This window comes from Patiria miniata, unplaced genomic scaffold (genome assembly GCF_015706575.1).
Source record: "Patiria miniata isolate m_02_andy unplaced genomic scaffold, ASM1570657v1 HiC_scaffold_13, whole genome shotgun sequence".
NCBI classification, from domain to species: Eukaryota; Metazoa; Echinodermata; class Asteroidea; order Valvatida; family Asterinidae; genus Patiria; species Patiria miniata.
This window is the reverse complement of record NW_024037051.1, coordinates 15506977-15532319: the sequence shown is the minus strand read 5'-3', so window position 1 is coordinate 15532319 and position 25343 is coordinate 15506977. Positions and strand designations below refer to the sequence as shown.

General features: G+C 37.7%; 1 protein-coding gene across 9 annotated transcripts in view; it reads right to left on the bottom strand.

Annotated features, from left to right (window-relative positions):
- Positions 1-1297: 1297 nt before the first annotated feature.
- Positions 1298-25343, bottom strand: part of LOC119721385 (protein quaking-A-like) — a 66911-nt gene continuing 42865 nt past the window's right edge. For 2 of the 9 annotated variants that reach the window (XR_005270181.1, XR_005270182.1), the window contains exons 5-10: positions 19342-19534; positions 17430-17465; positions 16976-17254; positions 14212-14277; positions 7004-10337; positions 1300-4424 (exon numbers count right to left, since the gene is read on the bottom strand). Coding sequence is in view for 3 of the 9 variants with exons in the window: in XM_038191446.1 (XP_038047374.1) it covers positions 10279-10337; positions 14212-14277; positions 16976-17254; positions 17430-17465; positions 19342-19534 (633 nt within the window). In the remaining 6 variants the exon portion in view is untranslated. Of the gene's footprint in view, positions 4425-7003; positions 10338-14211; positions 14278-16975; positions 17255-17429; positions 17466-19341; positions 19535-25343 lie in introns of all 9 variants that reach the window. The other 7 variants (XM_038191446.1, XR_005270185.1, XM_038191447.1 and 4 more) reach the window with 7 other exon arrangements.

Here is a 25343-nt window from a genome sequence, read left to right as displayed (position 1 = left end):
TATTCTTCATTTTGATTGGTCCATTATGAATGATTAAGTTACAAATCCGCTCCAGACAGCCAATGTAATCTTCTGTCTGTTAGGAAATGCAAATAGCATACATTAGGAGGCAGAAACCAGACCCAAAGTGTAACTTTAGAAGATTGACTTTGAATTACTTAATTTTTTCTATCCTCTTTAAATTTGGGAATAAAAATGTGCAAACTTTTGGAAATTTTGAATAAAGTTGTGGTACAAGTGACAAATTATATCACTGACCATTAACCCTCCTATGGAAACATGCATTGTCAGCCTGGTTATTACTTGGGTCAATATTGGTCAAGACTCCCATTTTAATTAAAGAAAAGCCAATATTTCTTTGGATACAATTAATCGACAGAAATTTTTAAAAAGAATTGTCAGTTATCTTGGTTTCTTGGAGTGACTTCACGCATGGCAAGACTGTTCATGGAATATATTCCCGACAAACTATTCTGAACGCAGGATTTGTAAAGCTAAATCTACCAATGCTATTTTCTCACATATCACCAAAGCTGCAAGTCCTAACAACCAAAACTACCAAAACAAAGAGTAAATATAACAGTGAATATAGGTAAATATGCATATTATAAATGTCACACACTCCAGCTATGATACATAATGCATAATGCGAGATGGTAATATTGTTTTCTTCAGACTGGTCTGTATTTTGCATGCACAGGGAAAAGCTAACACAAAACATGAAATCAAAAGTTATAGATGGTCAGATCTTGTTAATTACTAATCATTTTTTTTGTGTAACTAAAAACAAGTGTAATATTAAGTTATAAAACTTCAGTAAATGTGCAGTATGAAAACATATCCCTAGGTTGTAAATTTGTTTTCTTTGTGGTAAGGATGGTGTAGAAAGATGTATTTTAATTGGCTAGTAGTGGCTTCTTTTGCCTCTTTACATATTTGGCTTGGGTTTGTGTTTTTAAGTCTATGTGTCAGGGGAACATTGCCCTTTAATACTCGTGGTTCAAAAAATACTTTGTGGTTGATTCCACTGCGCATCAACAAAATTCAAACCAGTCTTTGCATATCCAACAGAACATCTCCAATCATAAACAACTCGCAAATCACAACAGAAATAAAATTCCTCCGTTTCCTTCGGTAAAAAAAATCTAACTAATCAACCCAAATGCCTTGTCAACTTTTTTTTTTTTTTATCTCTTTCCAAAAACAATTCAACCTTTACGTGTAATGCTTAATATTTAATCAGCCTCCTCATAAAACATACCATTTAATTTTTTTTCCCAATTTTTCCTTCATCCTCTCTTTTTTTTATATTAAACAAGAATTCTTTAAGTACAAATGCTTGCTTTTTGTGGGGAAAATAGACCCCTTATACAGTGCAGTAATATGGAAGCACTTCGACTTTGCTTGGTAATACTTGGCTGTACATATATTTAACTTGTACTACGTTCTGGGTCTAATCACAACAAAAAGTTCCACAAAATCTGTGTATCTAATGTTTACAGTTTCATACACTTACAGGAATTCAACGTCAAATCCAAAATCTGAAGAACTTGTTTTTTTTTCTTCACCAATCAACAGTGGATACATTTAACTTTATACATTTTGTTGTGATGTATATGTTTCTCCAAATTGAAGTCACACTTTTGAAGTATATGGATTTTTATTTCAGGGAATTCACCAAGTCAGAGAATTCTCATGGAAAACAATTTTTCTCCTACTTTCGTTGCGGGTGTGTTTGATGTACAGCTGCCACCTGCATAACCTTACAGCCACCTAAGTTTGTAAAACCTTCCAATTCATTCCCTGAGAAGCTTTGAGGCAGCTGTGGCATTGTCATGTGACCTCTAAATATGCAAATTTGATGATGTCATCACTGACCTATGTGTCATGTCACCAAATGGCTCCTACATATCTTACATTGTTTTTGTATATTATTTTTTTGGTACTTTTTATTATTTTAATATTTTTTTCTGATTTTTTTTTTGTTTTTTTGAAATGGTTTTGACGACTACATTTGTGCCTGCTCACAACAACGGTTATGCTTTCTGATATCTGTTGGGTTTTAATTTATCCCCCCCCCCAACAGCAATGCAAATTTCAGTTCCAACTGTCGTTAAGAAATTATTAAAACATGCCCTCATCCACTAAAGGGATCCTTTTAATTTGATGCTTCGAATGTTCTTCTTCACTGACAAATGTACTCACCTCAGATGAAAATACCAGGTTTCAAACAGATGGTCAAGAGCTTCAGGCTTATAGATAAGATCATCCCTGACAAACAAAATTCTGCAGCTATGCCATTGGCTCATTAACGACCAGTAAAATGCAAATAGAACTAAGCACTGCTTCTCATTGGTTGCTTTGAGAGTGTGTGCGCTGGTTGGACTATTGTCATTCAAATGATCTCCAATGTTTCAACCAATGGGAACGGGCAGGAATTTGCCAAAATCCCGAACTAAGAATCACATCATCAAAATCTTTGACTTAAATTGTAAATTTTGTGAAAATTGAGTACACATTTGTGTACTCAATTCAAAGTTTAGGCACTCAAGAAACTGTATAATATCTAAAAAGCTTGGTTGCTCTACCCTGTAATTTAACTTGTGTGTTGTTACTAATGCCAGACTATTCGCCAGTATCTTGGCCCTGTGCCAAGCTGCAATGTATTCAGCACTTTCTGGGGTTATTGCTTGTACAAGAGGCACTCAAATATTTCAAACAGATTTTTTTTTGGTCGGGTCTTTTTGTGTTAAGCAAAAGAGCAATATTAGTTTGACAATCAGTCTCAATATTCCATTCGTTGAAATTTTTGGCTGGAACATCTGCTTCTCTCTTCCCTGTACGCACAAATTCTTTGTGCTAAGCAATTTTGTAAGCTTATAAGCCCTTTTATGCCTGTGTTTTAAATGGCACTTAGTTAAGCATGCTGAGTAAGTTAAAGTAACAATATTAAAGCTGTTTCCTATTATTATTTCTGTAGAAAACCTGTTATGTAAAACTTAGTGGGAATGAGCATGAAACATCCACAAAAGTTGAAATATGCTGTGTTCTGGTTGCATTACGTTTCAGGTGTTGATCTTTACTAAATTTGAAAATAGAGATTGCAGCACTTTAAGTTAATGCACCGAATACCATGTGCATCGGTGCAGAATGTGAAACAAAATTTCTCTTGACTTCAAATATAGCAGCGTTGGTTTATAGTGCATTCGAAGCCTGATTACAAAATCAACAATCCAAAAAATGATGCAACTGGAACACAGCATAAGATTTTTTCATTAATATTACAGAACTACACACAATGAATCTTGAATGCTTACAAACCACCCTACTAACACAATGGAATGGTCACCTAATGTCACCTGACAGTCAGGTACCTCGAGTTGTTATGCAAGGCAAAAGATTTCAACCAATCACAAAGCTCAGATTAAATCCAATGAACGATATGGGTGAACATGAATATTCATTGCCAGTGATATCAGAAGAGCATTCCACTGGCCCAGTAGGGGGAATTACTCAACAAAATTAATTTGTAGAGAAAATGAGTGTGATGTCAAAATCATTATTGTTATTAATTTTAGGAACATATATGTATCTCAATAACAGATTTATAAATTTAGAGAAAAGTGCTTTGTTAAAAATTGCAACCAAACAGCAATTTGACAAGTTATTTTAACAACTTTTAGGGACTTTTTGGAGTTAGGGTTATGCATTGGCCTTAGAGTGCAATTATGGAGAGACTTCTGAAAATGTTGGTGGCAGCAAATTAATCCATCTATTTCTGGGTGTTCTTAAGAAGATGTGCAGACACCCAGCAATAGAATAGTAAAGAACAAGTGTGTCTGGTGCCACGAAGCATTCCCATAGTCTTCCGCTGTGTCCGTACTTTAGTCAGCAGATGGGGAGAAAGATGTTGCAGAGTCTCAATTTTCATGCACAGAAAAACAACTGGTCCTCGCAACATTTTTTTCAAAGAATGGGTTCTGATGAGATTATTTCAGATAGTTCGCAACAAAATCGTCATGCCGGGCAACATCTTTCCTCCCAACACATAAACTTGGCACCAATTTCTATAAACCTACTTTGACATAGGCAGTTACAAAACACACACCGGTCAATATATTAGTATTAATGGGGCATTTTTTGTTTTGTTTTTTCTTAAGTTTTCTGTGAATCTCATATTAATGACAGGCGTATTTAAAACTGGATTTTGGTTATTCAGAGACAAATTAAGCGGTGCTTGCTGTAAGTACAGGCAAAAGATGAACTCCTCAAGTAGATGATGTCGGCCGCAGGGGTACCAGGGATGCAATCATTGGTAACCCAACCAGCAGTCGCTGTGGTTGCAGGTAGGAGTGGGAGGCAAATGCTTGTGACCCTGTGCAGTTGTTGCTTGGGGGGTTAGTTGCTGGCTTATTCAATGACAGCTAAAGAGTGTTAATGAAACCAAAAAAAAATGGGGAAGAAAAGGTAAAAAGAAACACAGTGTTAGCTCTTCAATTTTAGTATTTTGTTTTTTTCGGAATTATTGGTATGTGATTTTAAAAAGACACAATAGCATATTATATATTAAAAGACATCTGTACACAAATTATCACATGCATGATAGAATGGCAAAGGTCGCGACCCGGGTCACTGACACTGTGATGCAGGTCACGACATATGACCCAGGTCATCTGAAACTCTTGGTGTCAAATGTACACATAACTAAAAGAAAGCTACATCGAGGATTTATTAGTAATACATGTGCCAACAAGGTATTCCTGTCAATAACACTGATGAAAATGTGGGCATTATGCTGTTGGGAGATTGGAATTTCTTTCCATGCTTTTTCATCGAGTTCACAAGGTTTAAAGTTAGTTAGCACCCGCTGAAAAAGCATGGAAGTTATTATTTCTACTGAAGATGAAACCTCATCACTTAAAAGCTGTGGTAGTTTCATTTTACCATGCCAACAGTTATTAGATTTAGATACACAAATCGTGATTGGCCGAAAGTGCCAGTTCTTTGACTCGGTGGCCAATCACAGACAAGGACAATATGGTATTTCAATTAGGTATGGCCGAGACCAGCACAATGCCCTGATATAGGTAGCCCACTGAACTATGACAGCTAAAAAATCAACAGTTGCTACAGCGGTAATGAAATGATAAAAAAAAAAAAGCTCAGCAAATCAAGATAAAATGGTTAGGCCAAGAGGGAGGAAAAACATAATAACACCATTTATACTTGATTGTCATTGGCTGTTTCTGATCAGCTGTTACTCACATACACTTCCATTGGCCAATCAACGTCACCTGACCTAGCTTACTTCCCTCCCATTGGATATCAGAATCAAACTTTGCCGCAAATAAAATTTTTTTACAGTTGGCCCAATGATAACTTGTAAAATGTTTTGGTTATACCCAAATGTCCGTCTAATTATAAATGAGTGGTTTAAGCGGGATAAATCAAAAGATGGACACCAAAAATGTAAAACTACAATTTCTGAGGACGGCAATTTGAGAACCACTTCTACTCAACAATACACCATGTGGGTTAATTGATGATTGAGAGAAGAGAAATCAAAACAAACAAACTTCAACGAGAGTGTTTTTAGAAAGGGTCATGCTTGAAAGAAGGGGTTATGAAATCGACGAATGTTTCAATTGTTCAATTTACCAGGGAAAAAAACAGCGGCAAAAAGTGTGTAAAAAAGCGGGCAGGCCATGCTGAAATAAAAAAAAGAGAAAAGCAAGATTCGATACAGCGGGGAAAAACAGAGATAAAGTGATTTTTGTTTTATCTCTGTTCCCCTTGTGCACTGATGAGTAGGAAGCAACATACACAACCAAGGACTGGCCTCACATGAACAACAGAGGGCTCAATTTAAAGATGGCAGCTACTGGGGTTTTGTGTCTTCATTGAAACACAACAAATCGATTACACGTTTTATCCTAATTACGTCCAACTGAAGGAACAACATAATGATATGAAGTTATAGTACAACTAATTGATTTTGAGGCACTCCTGTTTCATAAGAAAAAGGAATTTTCTTACGAGTAATCTGAATGAATTTAAAGCTGACACTTTTTGCAAAATATCTACTTCAAGCCTTACCATTTCCCCTAAACTGATAAAACTTGCCTCATACTGAATTACTAAATGCAGAAATTGGTAACAATTATGCAAAAAAAAGGGGAAAACTTAAATTTCAAGAACTAGATTTACCAAAAAAGATTAAAAATAGACTTGTAGCTTCAATAGGGAAAAATGATGTATACAGTGCAGTGTCATGCAATATTTCAATGTCTTGGTTGTGTATGCGCACAATTGACAGGCAACACGGTGCAACTGGTCACTTTGTGTTAGTTCACTGTACATTGGACTGATGAAGTTAGTTTGTAATTGGTTTTTCTTCCCTTTAAAATGAGAGTCAAAATACAAAAGCGTCCAAAATACATTCAAGGCAGTTTAATAACTTTTTTAAGGAGCATTGTAAATATGGTAAAAGTAGCGTTTTAAAGCACGCCATTTTCCTTGAACACTGGAACAATCAATTCAAAATGTCAATTTTTTAAACTGCCTGAAATGCATTCAGACTTACATATCCAAGGCCCGGTTCAAACATCTGGGGTAAATAATACTCTCCCAAATTAACTTGATTTTGTTTTTGTAGAAACGTTAGGATTCTGAACAAAGATTCAAAATTATTACAAAAACAAGGTCCAAATTTCCCAGAAATCCAGCTTAAATTGGTAAGCTTCACTGGGCTAGAAATCTTAGTCTACACATGCACAAAAATAAAAATTATTCCCTTTCTTTTAGTACCGGGGTTTAAATTGATTAAATTAATCAAGATTCCAAAGAAAGAAGATCAGTTCATTCCTTATTAGGGTTGAAGTATTAGTCAACCTCCATCCCAGGGAGGGGAGGAAGTGAGTTTGAGATTGAGTCGTCCTCCTCCCCTGGGCACGAGGTTGAGTATTAGTGGATGTCGTGAACGAACAGCAGGAGACCAATTTACCGTCATTCCACGCTGCGTTTTCATTGGCTAGGGGCTCTGGCGGGTCGTTTAGCGCTCACGTGGCAGGTTCCATAGGGTTGGCGTTTGTTTGATTTTTTGGCAAAAGTAATGAATGTTGTTAGAAAAGTACACTCTGCGATGCTTTACGAATAAACATGTCTCAAAGAACAAGTAATTTTGATGTAACGCTTTTTGTTCATTTTCTCACGTTCTATTCTGTAATGAAACCCTAAAAAAAACTTGATAAGAGTGAATTTCCTATGCTAAATTAGTCCTTGAGTACAGCCAAATGCATAAAGATTAATGCATTATACTGTTGCTGGTACTGAGACCATTCCATTTGCAAAGCATCGCAATTTGTTAACATTAATATTAATAACCATGTAATAAACCATTTGTTACATTTTAAAAATCCCTGTTTAACATTCTACACTAGCAAAACTTTAATTACAGCATTTGTGTTAAAGTGAGGGTACAGTAGTGACATTAGAATTAAGTTAATTAGCACACTTCTTCAAAACTCAACAGCAGTCTTAGATTTCAGCATCAGTCCAAGAAGGAAAGTTGCACAGGAAACTATTATGTCACCCCCGTTTTTAAATGGAATCATCCACTAAGGCACAGTGAGGAATATTCCATTTGTTGGCAGAAGGGGGTGAACATCTCTTCATATTTACACTGATCACTGAACTTGATGAATAAACTGTAAGACTGTTTTCCTTTTTTTCTGTCTTTTTTTTTTTTATTGAACACTTTTCTCATTTTACACACGGACGCATATTGATAAAAAAAATAACCCTCACTTATAACAGTTCCTCCTACTTAAAAAACAAAGAACGTTCATAAGTGAATTGTCCAAACGTAAAGCCGGTCCCTGCCACTGATATTCCACTAAGAATATAGAAGTGCTGGTACCCGGCCAGCCAAATGTAAACAGGCCTTCCACTTCAAATGGTGGTTACACCGGTACTTTGTTACACTTGAACAATTCAACAATATTTATTCTTCCTACAACATCTACTACCTCTTCAAATAACGCTAAAATAATAATCCACCATATATGAAACCCTTACAAGATATAACATAGTCTAAATATGGAAGACAAAAAATTGGATACACAATTCCCAAATGTACGTAATGTATAAATTGTAAAAAAAACACCAAAAAAAATGGATAACAAATTAAGGCGAACATCACAAAAATATATAAACATTTAGCTCGACTACCCAATTCAGTACTTCTTTCCTTTTTTTTTTTGGTAATGAAAATATATATAATCTTTACTGAATAAGGTTGAGCTCTCGATATATAATTGTCCCATTGCAAGCCCCATACAATATCATAAATATACAAATACAAAAAATATAATACTTTTTCGGTAGAAAGCAACAGAACAAAAGTAGGAGGATTTTCATCCCGCCCTGTTTTTTTTTAAGTACTGCCATTGCATCAGTTTTTCGTCCAAAGCTCAATGCATGATTTTTCTATTCGCAATAATTTTGTGCAATTTGTTGTGCTTTATTTTGATCAAGTTTCATGAAGGTTACTCAAAGATGAAAATCCAGACATTCGAACTTTCTGGGTTCACATTTTCTGTCTTGACAACAGGAACTAGAGTTGTGCGTTGAGTTGCCTAGATTTACAATTGCAGCCCTCATTTTGGGGGGCTGAACAAATGTTTGTTTGTGTTTGAAAACTTGCCTGGAACAAAACTATTTTCCCTTGACTCGAGGCAGTGGAAGTACACGTATGGAACAATGGGGGGAAAATCAGAGCGTAAAAAAAGTGGCTACTAAAAGTGGTTGTCCAATAATTGGCTTTGTCAAATTCATGTCGATAACCACGGTCTATAGCTTTTGAGAGCACCACTTCAACAACTTTCAACTTAACAAGAAAGTAACAGGTCAAAATCAACGAAAATAATACCAGTCAAATTAATGCCCTGACGTGAGTGAGTACAAAAGGTAGACTTTACAAAAACATCTTCTCTATTAAAAATTCAACAGCAAAAAGTACAAACTGTTGCGTGAAAAAAGGCACCACAGGGTTTTAAAAAGTTGCATATACAGGTAATTTTGTACATGGGTCATCTTTTTAATAAGTACATATTGATGGTTATATAAAAAAAAATGTATTTACAACACAGTACTGACCGCGTCATTGTTTTGGGTGTAATAAGCATCCATTGACCAAGTACACATTTTTGCTTCATTCAAATTTGAAATGAACTTAAGCATGCACGGATATTACTTCAAGTATGACCCGTTTTTAGGCCAACTGTCCGCAGGCACTTATTTGTTCAAAGGTGCAAGGTGTAACAAAATATCTGAAGAAATTCAGTTCGGAGAGCTTCTGGTTTTTTTTATAGATGGATCAAATGATTAATCATACATGCCAATTTCTGTTTTTCGTTTGCTCAAATTTCCCAAATTACTCCATTAGCAGACTCGCTGCATTTGTTGAATATTTTATTGCGGGCTATGTTTCTGCCTATAGGCCCCTAAGCGCAAGGACGTACTCGACAGGGAAAACTTTCATCTGACGTCCTCTGTAACCTCATAAAGTATGCATGGACATTTAAGCTTTTTTTGGCCAAGCGTGACAACTGTTTTACTGAGATGGCTTTGATGTGAAGAGGAGTCGTTTCGATTTCTACAATTCTCTAATGAAAGTGCAAATGCATCTGTCAAGGTTGTCACTCATATGAGTGAGAAAAGCATGACAGGTATTTGACAACGTATCTCTCTGAATTGCTCAAAGCATACAGACTAGCCACTGTATAATCTACATGCGTTATGAGTGAATGTAATTTTCCCATATTTGTTGAGGAAACACGTCTGGCACATAATCGTCTCGGATAGTGACAACGAATACATCAGTATCTGTGAATCCAGATCTAGGCAACAGGAACTTCCAAATGAAATATCCATTTTTTCGGCAGAGTTCCAAATTGTGCTCGGCTAAGCAAATTTAAAGGAGCCTTAAGGCCGGCTCATACTTCATGCCAATGCGATGCAAATTTGACGTCGCAAAGCATTCGCTGCGAAATTCACCAGAGTTGAAATGTGTTCGCATTCGCTTCCGCTCCGAATATGAACCAGCCTTGATTGTAAACAAAAGCATTCAAGATATTGAGCAAAATCAATCTTTTGAAGGCACCTGCGATTGGTCAATGGATGATTATAATTTTAACAGTTAGATATATTGTGTATACAACAACAACAAAAAAATGATCAAATATTAAGGCAGTACTGTACCATGGTCTATCATGAGATTCATGACATCAGGGGGTTGGGGAGGGGCAGAGTCGCTCCCATAACCATGCTGGAAAGGTCTGCGTGAGAGAAGCCAAAGACACACGCACGCGCGGTGTGAAGAGGAAAGAGAAGGAAAAAGAGAAAAATAAACCACGGGTTAAGCCAAAAGTCACCGGTTTTCATTTGGTTTGGTTAGGAAAGCGCATCGGCTGTAACGGTGTTAGTTCACATTTGTCTTCATTCATTTGCTTCGTACTAATACATGTATGTCTACAGCTACTGATTATGTAAACAGTTAAATACGCCGACTACAATTCCCTTTGCTCATGACGTCATTTGCATGAATGTACATGTAGAGTGGATATGTATGCAAGAACCAGAGGAATCCAAATTCTAAAATACTAAGTAAAACTGAGGATTAGGAACTGATATCCCGCAACCAATTTCGTCAATTTGTCTTTTTTTCCCGGATTTCCATGGTTACGTCAAAGAGAATTGCTGTTTAATTGTTGCATGGAATGGTCCCCTACAACTGTGTCAAGATTCTTGAAATTGGAAGTACATGTAGGCCTGCACAATCTTGTGTGAACAAATTGCATAAAACGTCTGCATGTAACAACTGAATCTTCTAAGCGCAATAAAAACAAGCTTCCTTTGCAACAATATTGGTTACCATTCATAACTGCAATCAAAACATCATTTGCGGCTTGTTCTACGGAAATAATTACCGTAGCAACTAAATATAAATTGCAGTTTATAGTCTACTTAGCAGATTTATGCAATTGGGCCAGGTTTCCATAGCAACCATGATAGTTAAAAGCTCAGAGGGGACACCATTCCAACTTGTTTGAAATCTTTCCCTCGCCTAGATTCTCTTTAACACACTTACATGTATGACATGGCTTCTTTTTTTTTTTGCAAAATGTTGTGAGGCAGAGTAACTCTTTTATCCCGCTTTTGGGATTGACAAAACCACCCGTGACCAAACTATACAAATTATGATTTTGATTCTGTGTTTTAAATTTATAAACCCATTTGTGAAACTGAGGCATCAGTCTTATGAGCATTTCTATTCTATTTTGAACAAAATCAATGCATTAGCTACAAAGTTTGAAAGTGATTGCACTGTTTGAGAGTACCGTATGAAGTTCATAAAACACTATGAGAGACCCTCTAAAGACTGAAAATATCCTATGTTTTGTTTAGGTAAAGGCAGTGCGATTAGAAATCACCCATTTTAAGTTCTACCAGGTGACTCAATCCAGAGAAAGACAGGTTTTTGCTTCATCTGATCACTTCACATATTTTCTTTTCTTGTTTAAAAGTACTTATTGAGCTGAAACTTTCACGAGTTAGTTTTGTCAATATCCTCATTTTTATTCTTATAAAGCATAGGTATGCGTTCAATGTGATTATTTAACCTGCATTGCAACCGATCTAACATTATAAAAAAAAAATCCAGTTCAACATAATGTACGAAAGACTACTACACTTGAACGCCTAAGATATATACAGAAGGAGGATCAGTTTTATGAAAATCTTGCGGTTTCATATTGCTCCACACTTCCCCTCAAGAAAAAAGGGGGAAACCATTTTTTGTTGTCTCAGAAGTTGTCATATGAAATTCTGAAACTTATACCAATGCAAAATAAAATGCTAAATAATTTATATACAAAATACTATGGCCTAGCCATGAAAATTCAAAATACCTCTTTCCCACCAAAATAAAGTATACAGCACACCCTGGGATACTACAAAATACCATATCTTACCATAACAATATATATATCTGTTCTACAAATTGTGTCTCTTTATAATAACCATAATTCATAATATAAAACCCTACCGCTTATAACTAAAAAATATCAACCACCAAAATACCAATATATGATCTCCAATTAAAAAAAAAAAAAATACATTGCAAAGCTTTGTCCTTAAAAACTTAAACATCAATTCAAATTCAAAACGGAGGAAAAATAAACACTGTCAGAGAGAGTAACAAAGGGGTAAGAGCACAGTTCTTTGGACGGAAAAAACAAAAAGGTTTCAATAAAAGCACACATGGATTCAACCAGATCAGGGATTCAGAGTTTTTTCCCCCAGCATTCAGTGGAATAAGTTGGCTATGCCCTGCCGTTTTCGAGAAAGATAAGTCAAATTTGAAGGCTTAGGTCAAAATTGTAATGTCTGACCAGATCTGAACTTGTACAACTGAAATGTTTTAGAAACTGGTGCTACTTTTCTCGTTTTCACAATTTGAAGTACCACTGTTTTTCTTAATATATATTGCGGCGCATGCTTTTCTTTTCCTTTTTGTTGTTGAACATTTATGAGAAAGTTGCTAGATATCTGACAGTACAATATTATTGATGAATGCTGTGGGACTCCACTGAAAATTCTGGCCTATATGTTTGTGCTCTGACCCAACTTAATATAAACATTCTCTCTCTCTCTCGCAATTAAAACACACAAAATTGCACTCAGCTGCAAAAAAAGAAACATTTGTCATGAAATAAGCACAGAGGTGAGGTCAGGAGGGTGGCTTAAACCCTTCAAGATCATCCTTCAAAGTCCAACAGGTTTTGTAGGATTTTGTAGGATTCAGGAAAGTAGAGCCCAAACACTTTTTCTCAACATGGGATTTGGCGCCCCTTGCAGGAATGTGCTGTCAGGTTTCTGCACACTGGAATTAGTTTTTCTCGGTTCAGAAATATTCGTCATTAAAATTGGGAGTTAGAGTTGGTTTACTACTTACCTATGATGCTAAACCAGGCTAAGAACGTACATATTTTTATCGATAAAACCTCTTTTTGGTAAATTATGAGCCTCCCCCTGACCTTACCTCGTTCAAACATTCCATAATGAGCACAGATTTCTAACAGTAAAATGTCTTTTGTTTCCATTTATAAAAAAAAATAATTTGTTTCAATGGTACACGTCTGTTTGCAAAGTAGATTTTACAAAACAAAGGTACATATCGGTACATGTTCTTTAACCAACCTGTAATACCTTAGCAACAAATGAATACAATAAGCAGAAAAGTTCATCACTTTCGGGGTTTAGAAGATCTTACATTTACTATACGGTATCTGACCAAATTGCTGCACTGGCTAGTTGGACATTTAATTCTTTCTTTTTTTTTCGACGCGAAATGGTTTTCCTTTATTAATACGGCAAGAAGCATTTAATCGATGGTAACTTTCATGGGCGGTCCTGATATACTAATAATCAGTTTGAAAACACTGTATTTATCATTCAAATTTGAGCATGTTCTTTCACAGCTTGTTTCGTTATTCCTTATGTTTACTAACTTAAGGTTCCATTTTTGAAGTTTATCCAATCCAAAAGTTTTCAAGCAATATAATTCCTTCAACCTCTCAGGAAGTATTGAAAGATAACTGTGCAAGCACTGTCATTTAAATGAGCAGTTCTTTCACCTGCAATGAAATGTTCTTTCCAAATCAATTTGGACAATTGCACAACGAAATTTTGGGTGAAATTAGTACAGGTACATGGAATCTACATTTTGGAACACTTTTTCTGAAAACTTTCAAGAATTAATGTTTAATAATCAAGGGCTAAAAAAAGAGATTAGTTCTACAAATTGACGTTGGGTGATATTTGTTATTGATGGAGCTGTGCAATCTGAAGAAAAAAAATATAGCGACCAGCAAAATTTCTTAGTTTAGTATCAACAGATTGGATGTTAAAGTTAATATTAAACAGGCGTTATTTCATATGTACCATGATAAAAACCAAACACTCGTCTCAAAAACATTTCAATGTTGGAACTCTGTGCTCAGTATGAGGAAATGCATATTGCAACCATCGCCAAACAGAAGATAGAAAAAAAAAACACAAGCCAAACAGGTCACCAAAAATATGGCAAAAAAAGTGAGGAACAGATGCAATAAACAAGAGTTAAAAGAGTGAGAAAATGTGTCTAATTACCTCGTGAATCAAGGACCCTCTGGTAAGGGTGTTCCCTGATTGCTCTCCGTAATTTGGGTACAGCACCTGATGCGTATACAAACGTGTCCAAGCAGGTTAGCCACAAACACATACATGCACAAGTAAATAGTCAATGTGGTTGGTTATCATCATTTGGGAGGTTTTGGTGGCAGAAGTGGGATCAGAGGTTTTGGTGGCAGAAGTGGGATCAGAGGTTTTAGAGAGTTCGAAGGGGAGGTCAAGGAAGTCAAGAGAGAGGCTGAGGCTCTGAAGTGTCGATTAAAGCATCAATGCAAAGATATTTTTTCCAAAAAAGTTTGTGCTCTACTCAATGTATTCCACAGCCCTTAAAAACGTAAGTTGGTAGAAGATTCAAAATTAACATTCTATTCCAACCACTGAACAGATCTTGATGATTTCAAAAGCAAGCTTTTCAGCAGATACGCTGTGAAGCTAGCTTTTTGGAATTTCAAACACATGTGCATGAGATCTATTGATGTTCAACTTTTAGTTTGCAAATGACAATGCTTAATGCAGTGACCTAATTTTCAAAAACATGAGATAAAGATTTTGAAAAGTTTTGACACAAAAATGACGGACCGAGGTCGGTGAATTTTGGGTGAAGGAAGAAGCACTGGATGTCGGTATTTTGTGGGTGTCTTGAGGAAGGAGAATTGAGGAAGGAGATGTGGAATACATATGAAGAAGGGGATTTAGAAAACATTTTAGGAAATAATAGAGAGAGGATTTTTTTAATGGTTGAAGGTTGAAGTAGATGATGTCGAGGGAGGAGACAGGATCGGAATTGGGTTTGGTAAGGAGGGAAAAATTAAGGCAACTGGCAACTGCAAAGATTCAGTCGCAAAGAGGAGATGAACATCAAAAACATCTGATGTAGTTTCCAAGAAACAAATGGGGCCAGAAATTCAAGCTGGTAATCACAAATGGAGACATGCAAGATTTCTGGTCACGCTTAAGAAAGGCAGATTTGCAAAAAAAGATTATCATGCTGTTCCATAAAAAGAGAAGCAACCACGTAAGAAACACGAGAGGTGGAATTGTTACAAAAAATTACAAACGTGCCATGGAATTGAAGAATTAAAAAAAAAACACCTCCACACTATGTTGACCAGAAGTGGTTCAGTATTAGCTGAAATTGTGGAAATTATTTTCTTTTTTTTAGTGTGACAAAAAACCTTTCATGTCTCCTAAATCACGAGGGCTTTTTGTTTCTGTCACTAAACATGTTGTTGTTTTTCCTCTGCAGATCTACAAGAGACTACAGACATTTCAAGTGCGAGTTTTACAAGTTTTGTACGACAAAAGCAATCAGTATCACTTCTTCTGTGGTGCCAAACATATCCAATGTGACAGTCATGTGACAGAAACAAAGAGCCAACTTGATTTATATGCAAGTGAAACTACACTATTATGAATCAATGCAAGATATAACCGAGTGCGACATATCGGTACGAAAGTCACTGCACACCTCTGAATTCTTCCTACAGTCATTTGCTGGGAATTTTTTTTGTAAATATTGAAATGGCAGGATGAAAAAAAAAATATCTATTTGGTTTTTGGTTTAACTGAAGCCATTGGCAGAAGTTTCTTTCTGAGCGAACAAAAACGTGAATCGAAAAATGTTATCATTATAGTGATGACATTAATGAACATGTTCATTTGCATGTGTTAAAATATTTCTTTTCTGAGTTCCAGTTGAGCATCTACAGCAAAACCTACTTTGCTTTTTGGATAGTTTTCAAGATAAAAACTCTTTCCTTTTTTTCTTTTTCAAGGTGATGTAATAAGTTAAGGCAAGTTAATGTAATCATTGGCTACAACAGCACTCTCCAGACGATGAGCTGCAGAAAAAAGTATGAGTGGTTCAATAATTAGTGAGACTACGCAGTTTTTTTGGTCAATGCGGCCAAATTAACATACAAAAACAAATTCACTATTACAAATGTAGGGTGTTATGAGGTTAATTCATGATTGGAGTTATTGATCTTTACTGGCAGTGCACCACTATTAAAAAAAAATGCCATTTCCAAAGAGATTTTGTATCAGTCCAACTACAGAATTAGTATCAAGGAATAGACTCACTGAGTTGTGCAACTGTTGTTTTTTTTCCCCCATTTTTTTTTTTTTTGAGATTTGTAACTTGAAGAAACCTGAAGAAACCGTTTTTCCGATAATGGACTTTTGGATCAAATAATCGGTTGTGTTTTTCTTCAGACATTCCTGAGTTGTCATCTTTCCTTATTTCTTGTTTTCGAAACCAAGGTGCTTTGAGTTTTTTTCTTTGTTTAATGTGCTTACTATTCTAATTGTCTGGAAAATAAACGAAATACTTTTTGGTATTTTTGTCTTAAATCTTTGGCTACTATAACTTTGCTATGAGTTTCTCAAAACTCAAATTTGTCCAACTGTAAAATAAAAATTCAAAATCAGAGAAAAATTAATGTCACTCATGTATTCAGATCAATATTTAATTTAAAAACTGACTTCATTCAGTGAAAGAGTTTTTTTTTTTCCATTTGTAGCAATTTTAAGTCAAGCGTTCACTTTCTTACAAGGGATTTTTCGCAACAACTTTAATAAATAGAATAAATGTCCAATTTTTGGTACAAGCAAGAGTTTGGTGTGCAGGACAATGTCTTTTAGGAAAAATACAAGTGACTGTCAAAGTCCAGATCACGGAGACACATCGGCTGCATGATCAATTGTGAAGCGCGAGATCAATGCACACCGATACAAGACATACCAATGGTACCCTCGGAAGGCGTAGGAGGGTAGTCAAGCATGGTGGGCGTCATGGCGTAGGGGTAGTGCTCGTAAGGAGAGAACATAATACTGGTCCCATCTGCTGTAGACACCATGGGCGGGGCCATGCCGTTGGCAAGGATGGTCTGGCCGCTCGCCATCCGTGGGAAGAGCGCGGCCGAGGGGTGCGCGATGAGCTGGGGGTTGGCGGCTGGTGTCGGTGACCTCAGAGGTTGCGGGATGAGAGCGGTACCCGGCGGGATCATTTGTCTCGGCGAGGCTGCGTACAATAAAACACACATTACATGAACAGGTTGGACAAACACACTCCACCTTGGCCGAGTGGTGCGTGAGAGTTAGTCGGTTGAGTTGGGGTTTGTTGGTTTGGTTTATTCGTTTAGTTGGTTCTCTGGCTGTTAGTTGACTACGGAAAGAACACTGGGAGTTGTCTTTACCTGGTATGAATGTGCAGCCACCAGGCGGTAATTCAACTAGAAATGAAAAAGGTTAAACCACTCTTCAATGCAAACGGAATTAAGAATAAGCCAAGAATCACTTTCAATAAATAAAGGAAGACAATGCACACCTTTTGCAGAGGACAAAATGAGTAGTGCTTCAAAGCATGAGGCGTTATGAAAACCGAAGGACAAAGATGTTCATTGGCCTAAAGATGACTGTTAAAGCAAAATTATTTTGACAATTAATATGAGTGATATTACCGGTAACTACATAATGCAAAGGTTAGTGGAAATTGTATTACAGTGGAACGTCGCTTTAACGAACATCACGGGATCCACAGAAATTGTTTGTAATGGAGATCCTTCCGTATAGGAATTTTAAGCCGACACTTGCCAGCTTGTGATTTTTCAGATATTAGTGGCACCCTCTTTTGACCATTGTTACCCAGCAGTAGACGGCTTTTGAAAATGTGTGACTATTGAATCATGAAATTACACAGTTTTTAAGCTTACTTCCTACAGCAATGAGTGGCTTCCCCCTTCTATTCCTTGGGGGAAATAATAGCCACTTTGTCACTCTTCTGGTAACATTTTGCAGCAACAATGTGCGATGGCATTTTGTACACAAAAATTGGGAGCCAAGGATAATGTTCGGTATAGCTAATGTTCGGTATAGCGGTGTTCGGTATAGCAACGTTCCACTGTAATTGGAAAAGGGTGGAGGGTTGGAATCTGTTACAATGAACTAAGGTTAAGTCTCACTGCATGCATATAAACCTACATCTACCGGTATGTTGGCTTTTATAGAATCAAATCTAAAAGATCAAACGACTTGAAATGAAAAAAAAAGCTAGATGCAAGATCTGACGGCGTGATGAAGATCTACATGAAGGCTACTACTTTCTACTTTTGTGTATAGTTCATACTTGATGAAAACTCAGTATGTACAAGAATTTAATTGCTTGCAAAAAATCTAATTCAAACCATGCATTTTTAGAAATGAAGAACACTCTTCTGAATGGAAACTCAACATATTGGTATTAAAACTACATGTATGTGAATTTTTTTTATGCAGCGAGGCGACATGTTGTGCTACTAGTGTCTATTACTTTGTTATGGTAGTAAATGTACATGTAACTCAACAAAACAAGTTGAGTAATCAAAACCAAGTTTCTAAATATTTTTAGTTCAACTACATCTTCCTTACTGTGTTTCTTTAGGAAACGAAACAAAGTCAAAAGTGATTGTTATTAAATGCAGTCAGCCAAGAACGTTAGTTAATCATCACCAGCACCCTATGTACAAGTCACTGAAACAATGTAACGTTAATGGTTCGTTAAGAACATTGGAATTAAAAGAATTGACAAAACTATGTGGGGTCGCAAGAAAGGATACAGGAATTTGGTAACACTGGTTTGAGGGGTTAGTTCAAAATAGATATGTATACATGTACATGTAACAGAAGGGAAGAAGTTTCAAAGTGGGGTGCAATTCATATGCATTTTCAAAAGTGCTGAAAGGTTCAAGACCGTCACGGGGAAATAAATGTATGATTGTGGGGATAAAGTTACTTGCCTTCAATTTGTTGTGAAATGTGAACCAAATTTGAAATGATGTGACACACAATGTAACATGTATAAGAAAAGGTTAACCCTAACCATGCCAAATCCAACAGTGTTACTTCCCATTAGATTTTACTGATCACAGCTGCACGTAGAACAAAAGACCTTTCGATTACAGCTCTTGGATTTTGTGGGGTTTTGCAGGGTGCCAAGAAAGAGGGAGTTAGGGTTTTCTTCTGGATCCAACTTCAAACATTTTCTGTTGGATAACATGTATGCTGGTCTGGGAAGTGAATGAAAAATCTTTTTGGATTCTGTTGGATTCAGCAAACTTCACACCTCAGTACCTGTTGTTAGATGACGCATTCCGTAGGGTTCATACTTAAGGTACTGTTGGGTATTGTCGGATTCAGCACACTTACTGAGGGGTGTGTTCGGATTGCTGCTTTGGTGCGCTTTGCTGGTGGTGTCCCTGAACGTTCCGTTGATGATCGCCAACTCCATCAGCTGTCTCTTCTTCAACTCATCTTCCCCGTCCGCCTAAAGACACACACAAAAAAGAATGGAAATTTAAGTTTGTTATTTTTTTTCCCAATATTCAATGACTCCTGACATTAAAAATGAATACTGAAAACTAGCCTTAATCTCACCGAAAGTTACAAAACAATAAGTTTGTATTTCCTAACCCTCCTGCTATCTGAACAGTCACACTCACAGACAATCAAAATAACAATCCTCTTCCTCTGCCATGCCTTTGACACAGGCTAGACACCAACAGTCTGATCATATTTCAAGCAAGCACTGTGACTAGTCAAATTCAGTCAACAGACAAAAGCAGACAAGTGGTCAACACAGCTGGCTTATCAATCACCCCCAGTCAAAACATACGGTAGCTCTGTAAAGTTACCCAAACAGTCACAGCCAGTCAATCCTGCTTTATGTATGCTGGGAGCACTGAACTGTTGAAAACAGTCACTTGATTGATTTTGACTAAACGGACAACTTGGCTGTCCGTTTATTTGCATAGGAGGGCTATAATTTGGAATTCTTTGACAATACCATTTCCATGCATGCTTTTACCACTAGTACGTACATGTACATGTAGACTACTGTAGGTACAGTCGACACAGTATTGTACATGTACCGGTACTTCCTGCAGTACAGGTAAGGAAATCGAACCCTGGAAACAATCTATGCATTTCCTCCATGATCTGTGTAACAACACACTTTAAAAGCCCTGCTAAATGGTAATGAGTGCATTCACTCGTAATTGACCTGTTTTTGTCTCTCTATCGGACACCTTTCGAGGGGTGCAACTGCCTTCCCATTGCACTATCTGAGAGGAAACACAGGCCTGTTGAGTATGTCATTGAAGAGGGGGAGATCACAAAAACAGACAAACGTCAGGAAACTGCCGCTACAAGGTATGGTCCCCAGCCTTCCGCTTGCATATTTGTTACATGTCACGCATCAGGGGCCATGTTATAAGTTTTGTTTTGTGGACTCAAAACTTATATGAAAAACAACATAATTTAGTGACAAACAAAAACTGAACAGGCATAAACGATGCGGACAGCAAATGCGGAAGGGAGAGGCATGGCACATTTGCACACACATATACTTTTTGGAAAGTTTTCTCTCCATCATTGTGGCTCAGTAAGTGTCACTTGGGGACAAGAACATTCTCGATGAGAAGTTGGGAGAGCCTTTTTGTGTATTGACAGAATGGGCAAGGTACTGCAAGCTTGAATCTTAAAATTTAAAGAATCTTGAGACAATTCCTTAACACTAACCTCCCCAACCCATCAAACCCCAAAGCTATCTTTTGTTGGAACCTGTCAGGATGGGTACAGTACCCCTAAACTGACAGTCATTTTATATTGGGTTGGCACCCCGCCAGAATCGAAGTCAAAAACATGTGTGTGCAGTTTCCAATTATGGTGTTGGAAATTGCCAGGATGGGTATGGTTCCTAGTGAATTACATGTATGCTAGGGAGTTAGGGTTGGAACTTCAACTTGAAGATCCTCCAAAAGATCACACAAACAACACCGACCTGCGCAATAGGCCTCAACTGCTGATGTATTTTTGTTATTCAGTTTTCTCTGAGTTTGGCAAAGGTTCAGGACCAAGGTTAAATCAGCATAACAAGCAGGGCAACAGGTGTGGCTTGTCAAAGTGCCAACTGTCCAATCGGATTGTTTTGACACTTCGCTGAGGAAAACAGGCAGTTGGTGCTTAATCAAATGCACAATCTATATCACTGAGAGTTTGTACTTTACAACTGCAAAGTCATGGTGAAACAACAGTGTATGTTGCTGGTTAATCTGTTAGCCCTGAACCTCCATTCCTGTTACTCCTGATACCGCCCCAGATCTCTATGGTTCCATGACTTCATGGAGGAGTTAAGTAACTGAGCTAAAGGGTTAAAAGTCAAACAAAATTTGAAACACAACTTTCAGGGAGACATGATTTCAGCCGATCCCGGAATTCTCGAAACCGCCAGGGACCAATAAAACATGACCACATCATGTGAATGACACTCCATGTATAACGAGCAACGATGTGTGTGCGTTAAACATGTCATCACTTTGACATGTCTGGTAAAATAAAAATGCCTCTTACTGGTTCCGAATCGAGATTGCCCGTAATACCCTCCAACGTCAAAAACTGACGGCGAGTCAGGTAACTCAACTCCCAAAGAAATTTCCATCCATGATCCACAAGATTTGGGTGTCTCCTCCGAGCGATTAAAAGAGTACGTCAATGTGCACAGTGACGAAGATCCGAACTTGAGCAAGCAAACCCTCATCCTTCTGGAGAAAGCATCTTTCTCAGATCAGAATCAAACATCTAAAACCAGTAAAAGGCATCTTCGGGGAGGATCAAGGGATTTGCATAGTCAAAATCCAGGGATTGGCTCATCCAGTTCACTGTGTTAACTTTCTGAGTACTGTCAACTCTCAGCTGAGCTTGTATCCATTTCCACAGATGAACTACGGACCAAATTCGCTTTCTGACCATAACAGTGTAAGTGGGGGCGTGATTAATCCACATTTAAAAGAGGTCATTCACGCCGGAATTTTTAAATGTCAAAAGTGATAGCTGGCATATGTGAACAAATATAACACGCAGAAAAGGGGAATTTCGGAGTGGACACAGCAAAATGTTCCGCATCTAACAGGATGTTGACACAGGCTTTGATTGCATCAAAATTTCATTGACGACTCTCAGACTGCTATTTGTACTGTGTAATTGAAGAGGAATTTGCAATTGCAAGGGATGCAATCAAAGTATTTAAGTAATGAAGACAACCTTCAAGAGGTACCTGCGGGCTACCGGGCAGATTGGCTAACAAATAGTCCTCTATTAATTGTGCTTGGTTACCAGCCAAAGCTGTTTGTACATGTAAATCCGGGGCAAATTTTACAAAAGTAGCAAGAAAAAGTGACAAGAAAAAAGTTCTGCCAGGCAAAAGCAGGTTACCAACAACTATTATTTGCGAGGATATTCTCTGGTAGCTGTGATGAGTCTTTGTTTTTGTTCTTAAAAAGTGATTTCTGACAATCATACTTTGGTACATAGTATGAACATCAAAATCATACTGATCGTTTACCTGTACGTGTACAAATAACACGGCAGGGACTCGAAATCAGATTTTGACCTCAAAGTTTTGCTCAGGGATATTGAGTGATATATTTGTGTTGCCTGTCAGGAGTTTTCTGGTAAGTTTTCCTCACTATAGGGGTGCATTAGGAGCGCTGCAAGGGACATCACGGAGGGTCAGATCTCCACTGGATCGCTAGGGAAGGCTGCCATCTTGAATTACAGGCTAGGAGGGATGGTTGGAACTTAACTTGGAAGCACAAGGGCTAGCCGAGATTAAAACTCACTGGGGCAAATACTTGATGGAGGATGGAAATGCTGGTGTGAAGCAAGGTTATCCAAATATTGCTCGGTTCTTCAACTGTTTAATGTGGAGCTTTGCTGTTGCTAACGTGCGGGCCTTTCTGAAAGCTTGGATTCATTCAGTCTCATAACAGGAAATTGGAGCAGTAGCTGAAGACACAAACAAAGACAAGGCCTGAAATATATTGCCCTGAATTGTACAGGTACCAGTACATGTACTTATGGGTATTAATAGATTTTTATATGCACATGTACATGTAAGCCTTCATATGAAAGCAAACATGCACATGATTAACATATATTTGCAACTACATATTCATCTTGTCTGTTTTACCTAAGCCTACTCAGTTAAGCCCGCTTCATCCTCTGCGTGAAAGCGAAAGCAAACACGACTTTGTGCCATCATGGCAAGTATTTGAGCTGCGAATTTGTAAAAGTTGAACACATTTCAATCTGGGGCGAATTTCACAGCGAAAGTTTCAAGACGTCAAATTCGCTTCGCACAAAGTACATGTATGAATCGCGCTTTAGGTATATACATGTATACATGGACAATTTTGTTTTGGTCACACAAGCCAATATTAAAGCAGATGTTACATCTTTTTCAAACCCCCTTGCTTTTTTTCCAACTACTAATTTCCATGCAACAATACAAATTGGCTGTAAATTGCATAGTGGAATGCCCCCTGCACAATTTGATTAGGAAATCAAGTGAACCCTGATCTAGTTACTGGCATGGTCATCTATCACTGTCACACACTCAGATATCCACAGCCCGGCTAAACCTGCAAAAGATTACAAGCTCATAATTGTTGGAATGTTCCTGGGCCTAAATCTTACCAGTGGAAAGGATCAGATGGTCAGGCAAACATTCTTTCACCAACAGCAACTTATTTGGAGAGGAAGGCGTTGGGTATTTTATGATTACAACTCATGAAAGAGAGTAAATCTTCAAGGTGCTACAGGAAAGGAAGTCTCTAGATGATTGAAACTGATCCAGGTTTTTTAGGAGCTGGAGGCCAAGTTTTTGAAAAAGCGTAAACAAGACCATCCCTAGATGACAAGACTCTCAATTTATTTGAGTAGCTTTGGTGGTTTGGCCTGCAGCTCTTAATCGGTCACCCAATGTATGATTTATTAAAAGTAATTTTAATGTGCAATGTTACAATGCATGCCCAACCCTGGCCCTTTGTTAATATATTTTTTTTCAGTCTTTCAAAAGAATGTGGATCAACATTCCGTTCACAGCATCCAGGTCAGATCTGGCAACGGACCCCCTGAGGAGTGGAAGCTAAAGAGGCATTCTGTTTACAAGGGAAAAAAATCAGGGGCTTTTTATAGAAAAGGCTTCAAACTCAAAGGCATGAGCTAATGAGGTGTTGTGCACCCTAACAAAACTCAACCCATCGGCCTGTTGTGTTGGAATCTGTCAGGATGGGTACTGGTACAAGTACCCCTAAACTGACAGTTTTCTACATTGGGTTGGCACACCTCCAGAATAAGTCAGAAATATGTGTGTGCAGTTTCCCATATGGTGTTGGAAATTGCCAGGATGGGTAAGGTTGCTACTAAATCATGCTAGGGAGTTATGTACCCTTTTGCAGTGGATCTTGGTGATAGTCTAGGTACCGGTAGGGTCGCCTGAGAGCATTACTGTCCTTGATAGAATTGGCAATCAATACAAACATCTGAAAAATGTCCGCAAGAAATTGGCTCTGTTGGATTTGCTCAGCTCCAGGGTGAACCAAATAACCCAGGGAGTCCTTAGAGTGGAGTAAACTCTCCTACACTGAGTTTGGCATCATGCATTCGTGGGTGTCATGTTCCTTTAAACTTCACCAACGGTTGACATTTTTTTGGCACCAGTACCCCTGTATTTTCTGCCCAGGGCTTTTCAGTCATCAATGCATTCCAACACACCTCAGACCCCCCTGGACCCTCACGAGGGACGCTACGATTTTTCAGAACAAAACAAAAGAAAACGCTATCCTGTCACCCCATGCCAATAAAAGAAGAACCACCAAAGCCCAGGAGTTGTTGTTCCAAGGAACAATTGTTGGGAGACTACTGGAAGTTTCTTTAAGCTGGGCACTGCATTCAGAGGTGTATATCCGTCTCTTCCACTGATTGAACATATTCTTGTGGTTATTGTGAAAAAAAGAACACAAGAGGCGGCCATTGGCTGATGGAACTTTTTTGGGAGTTTGTAAGACACCTCTCTCTCCCAAGAGGGCCAGGGCATTAGGGACTAAAATGAGACAGCAGAGTTTGGGTTACGTAACAGTAGGAACAGGAGTTGACTTCATCATTGAAGGGAAGAGGCAAATGAACTAATGGATTAAACTGGTGAAAAGGGATTGAGGACCAGGAGTGCAAGAAAAGAGACAAAAGGAAATCACAGTCGTCTGCCTCTGTTAGATAATGGTTGTCAGTTAATGAAA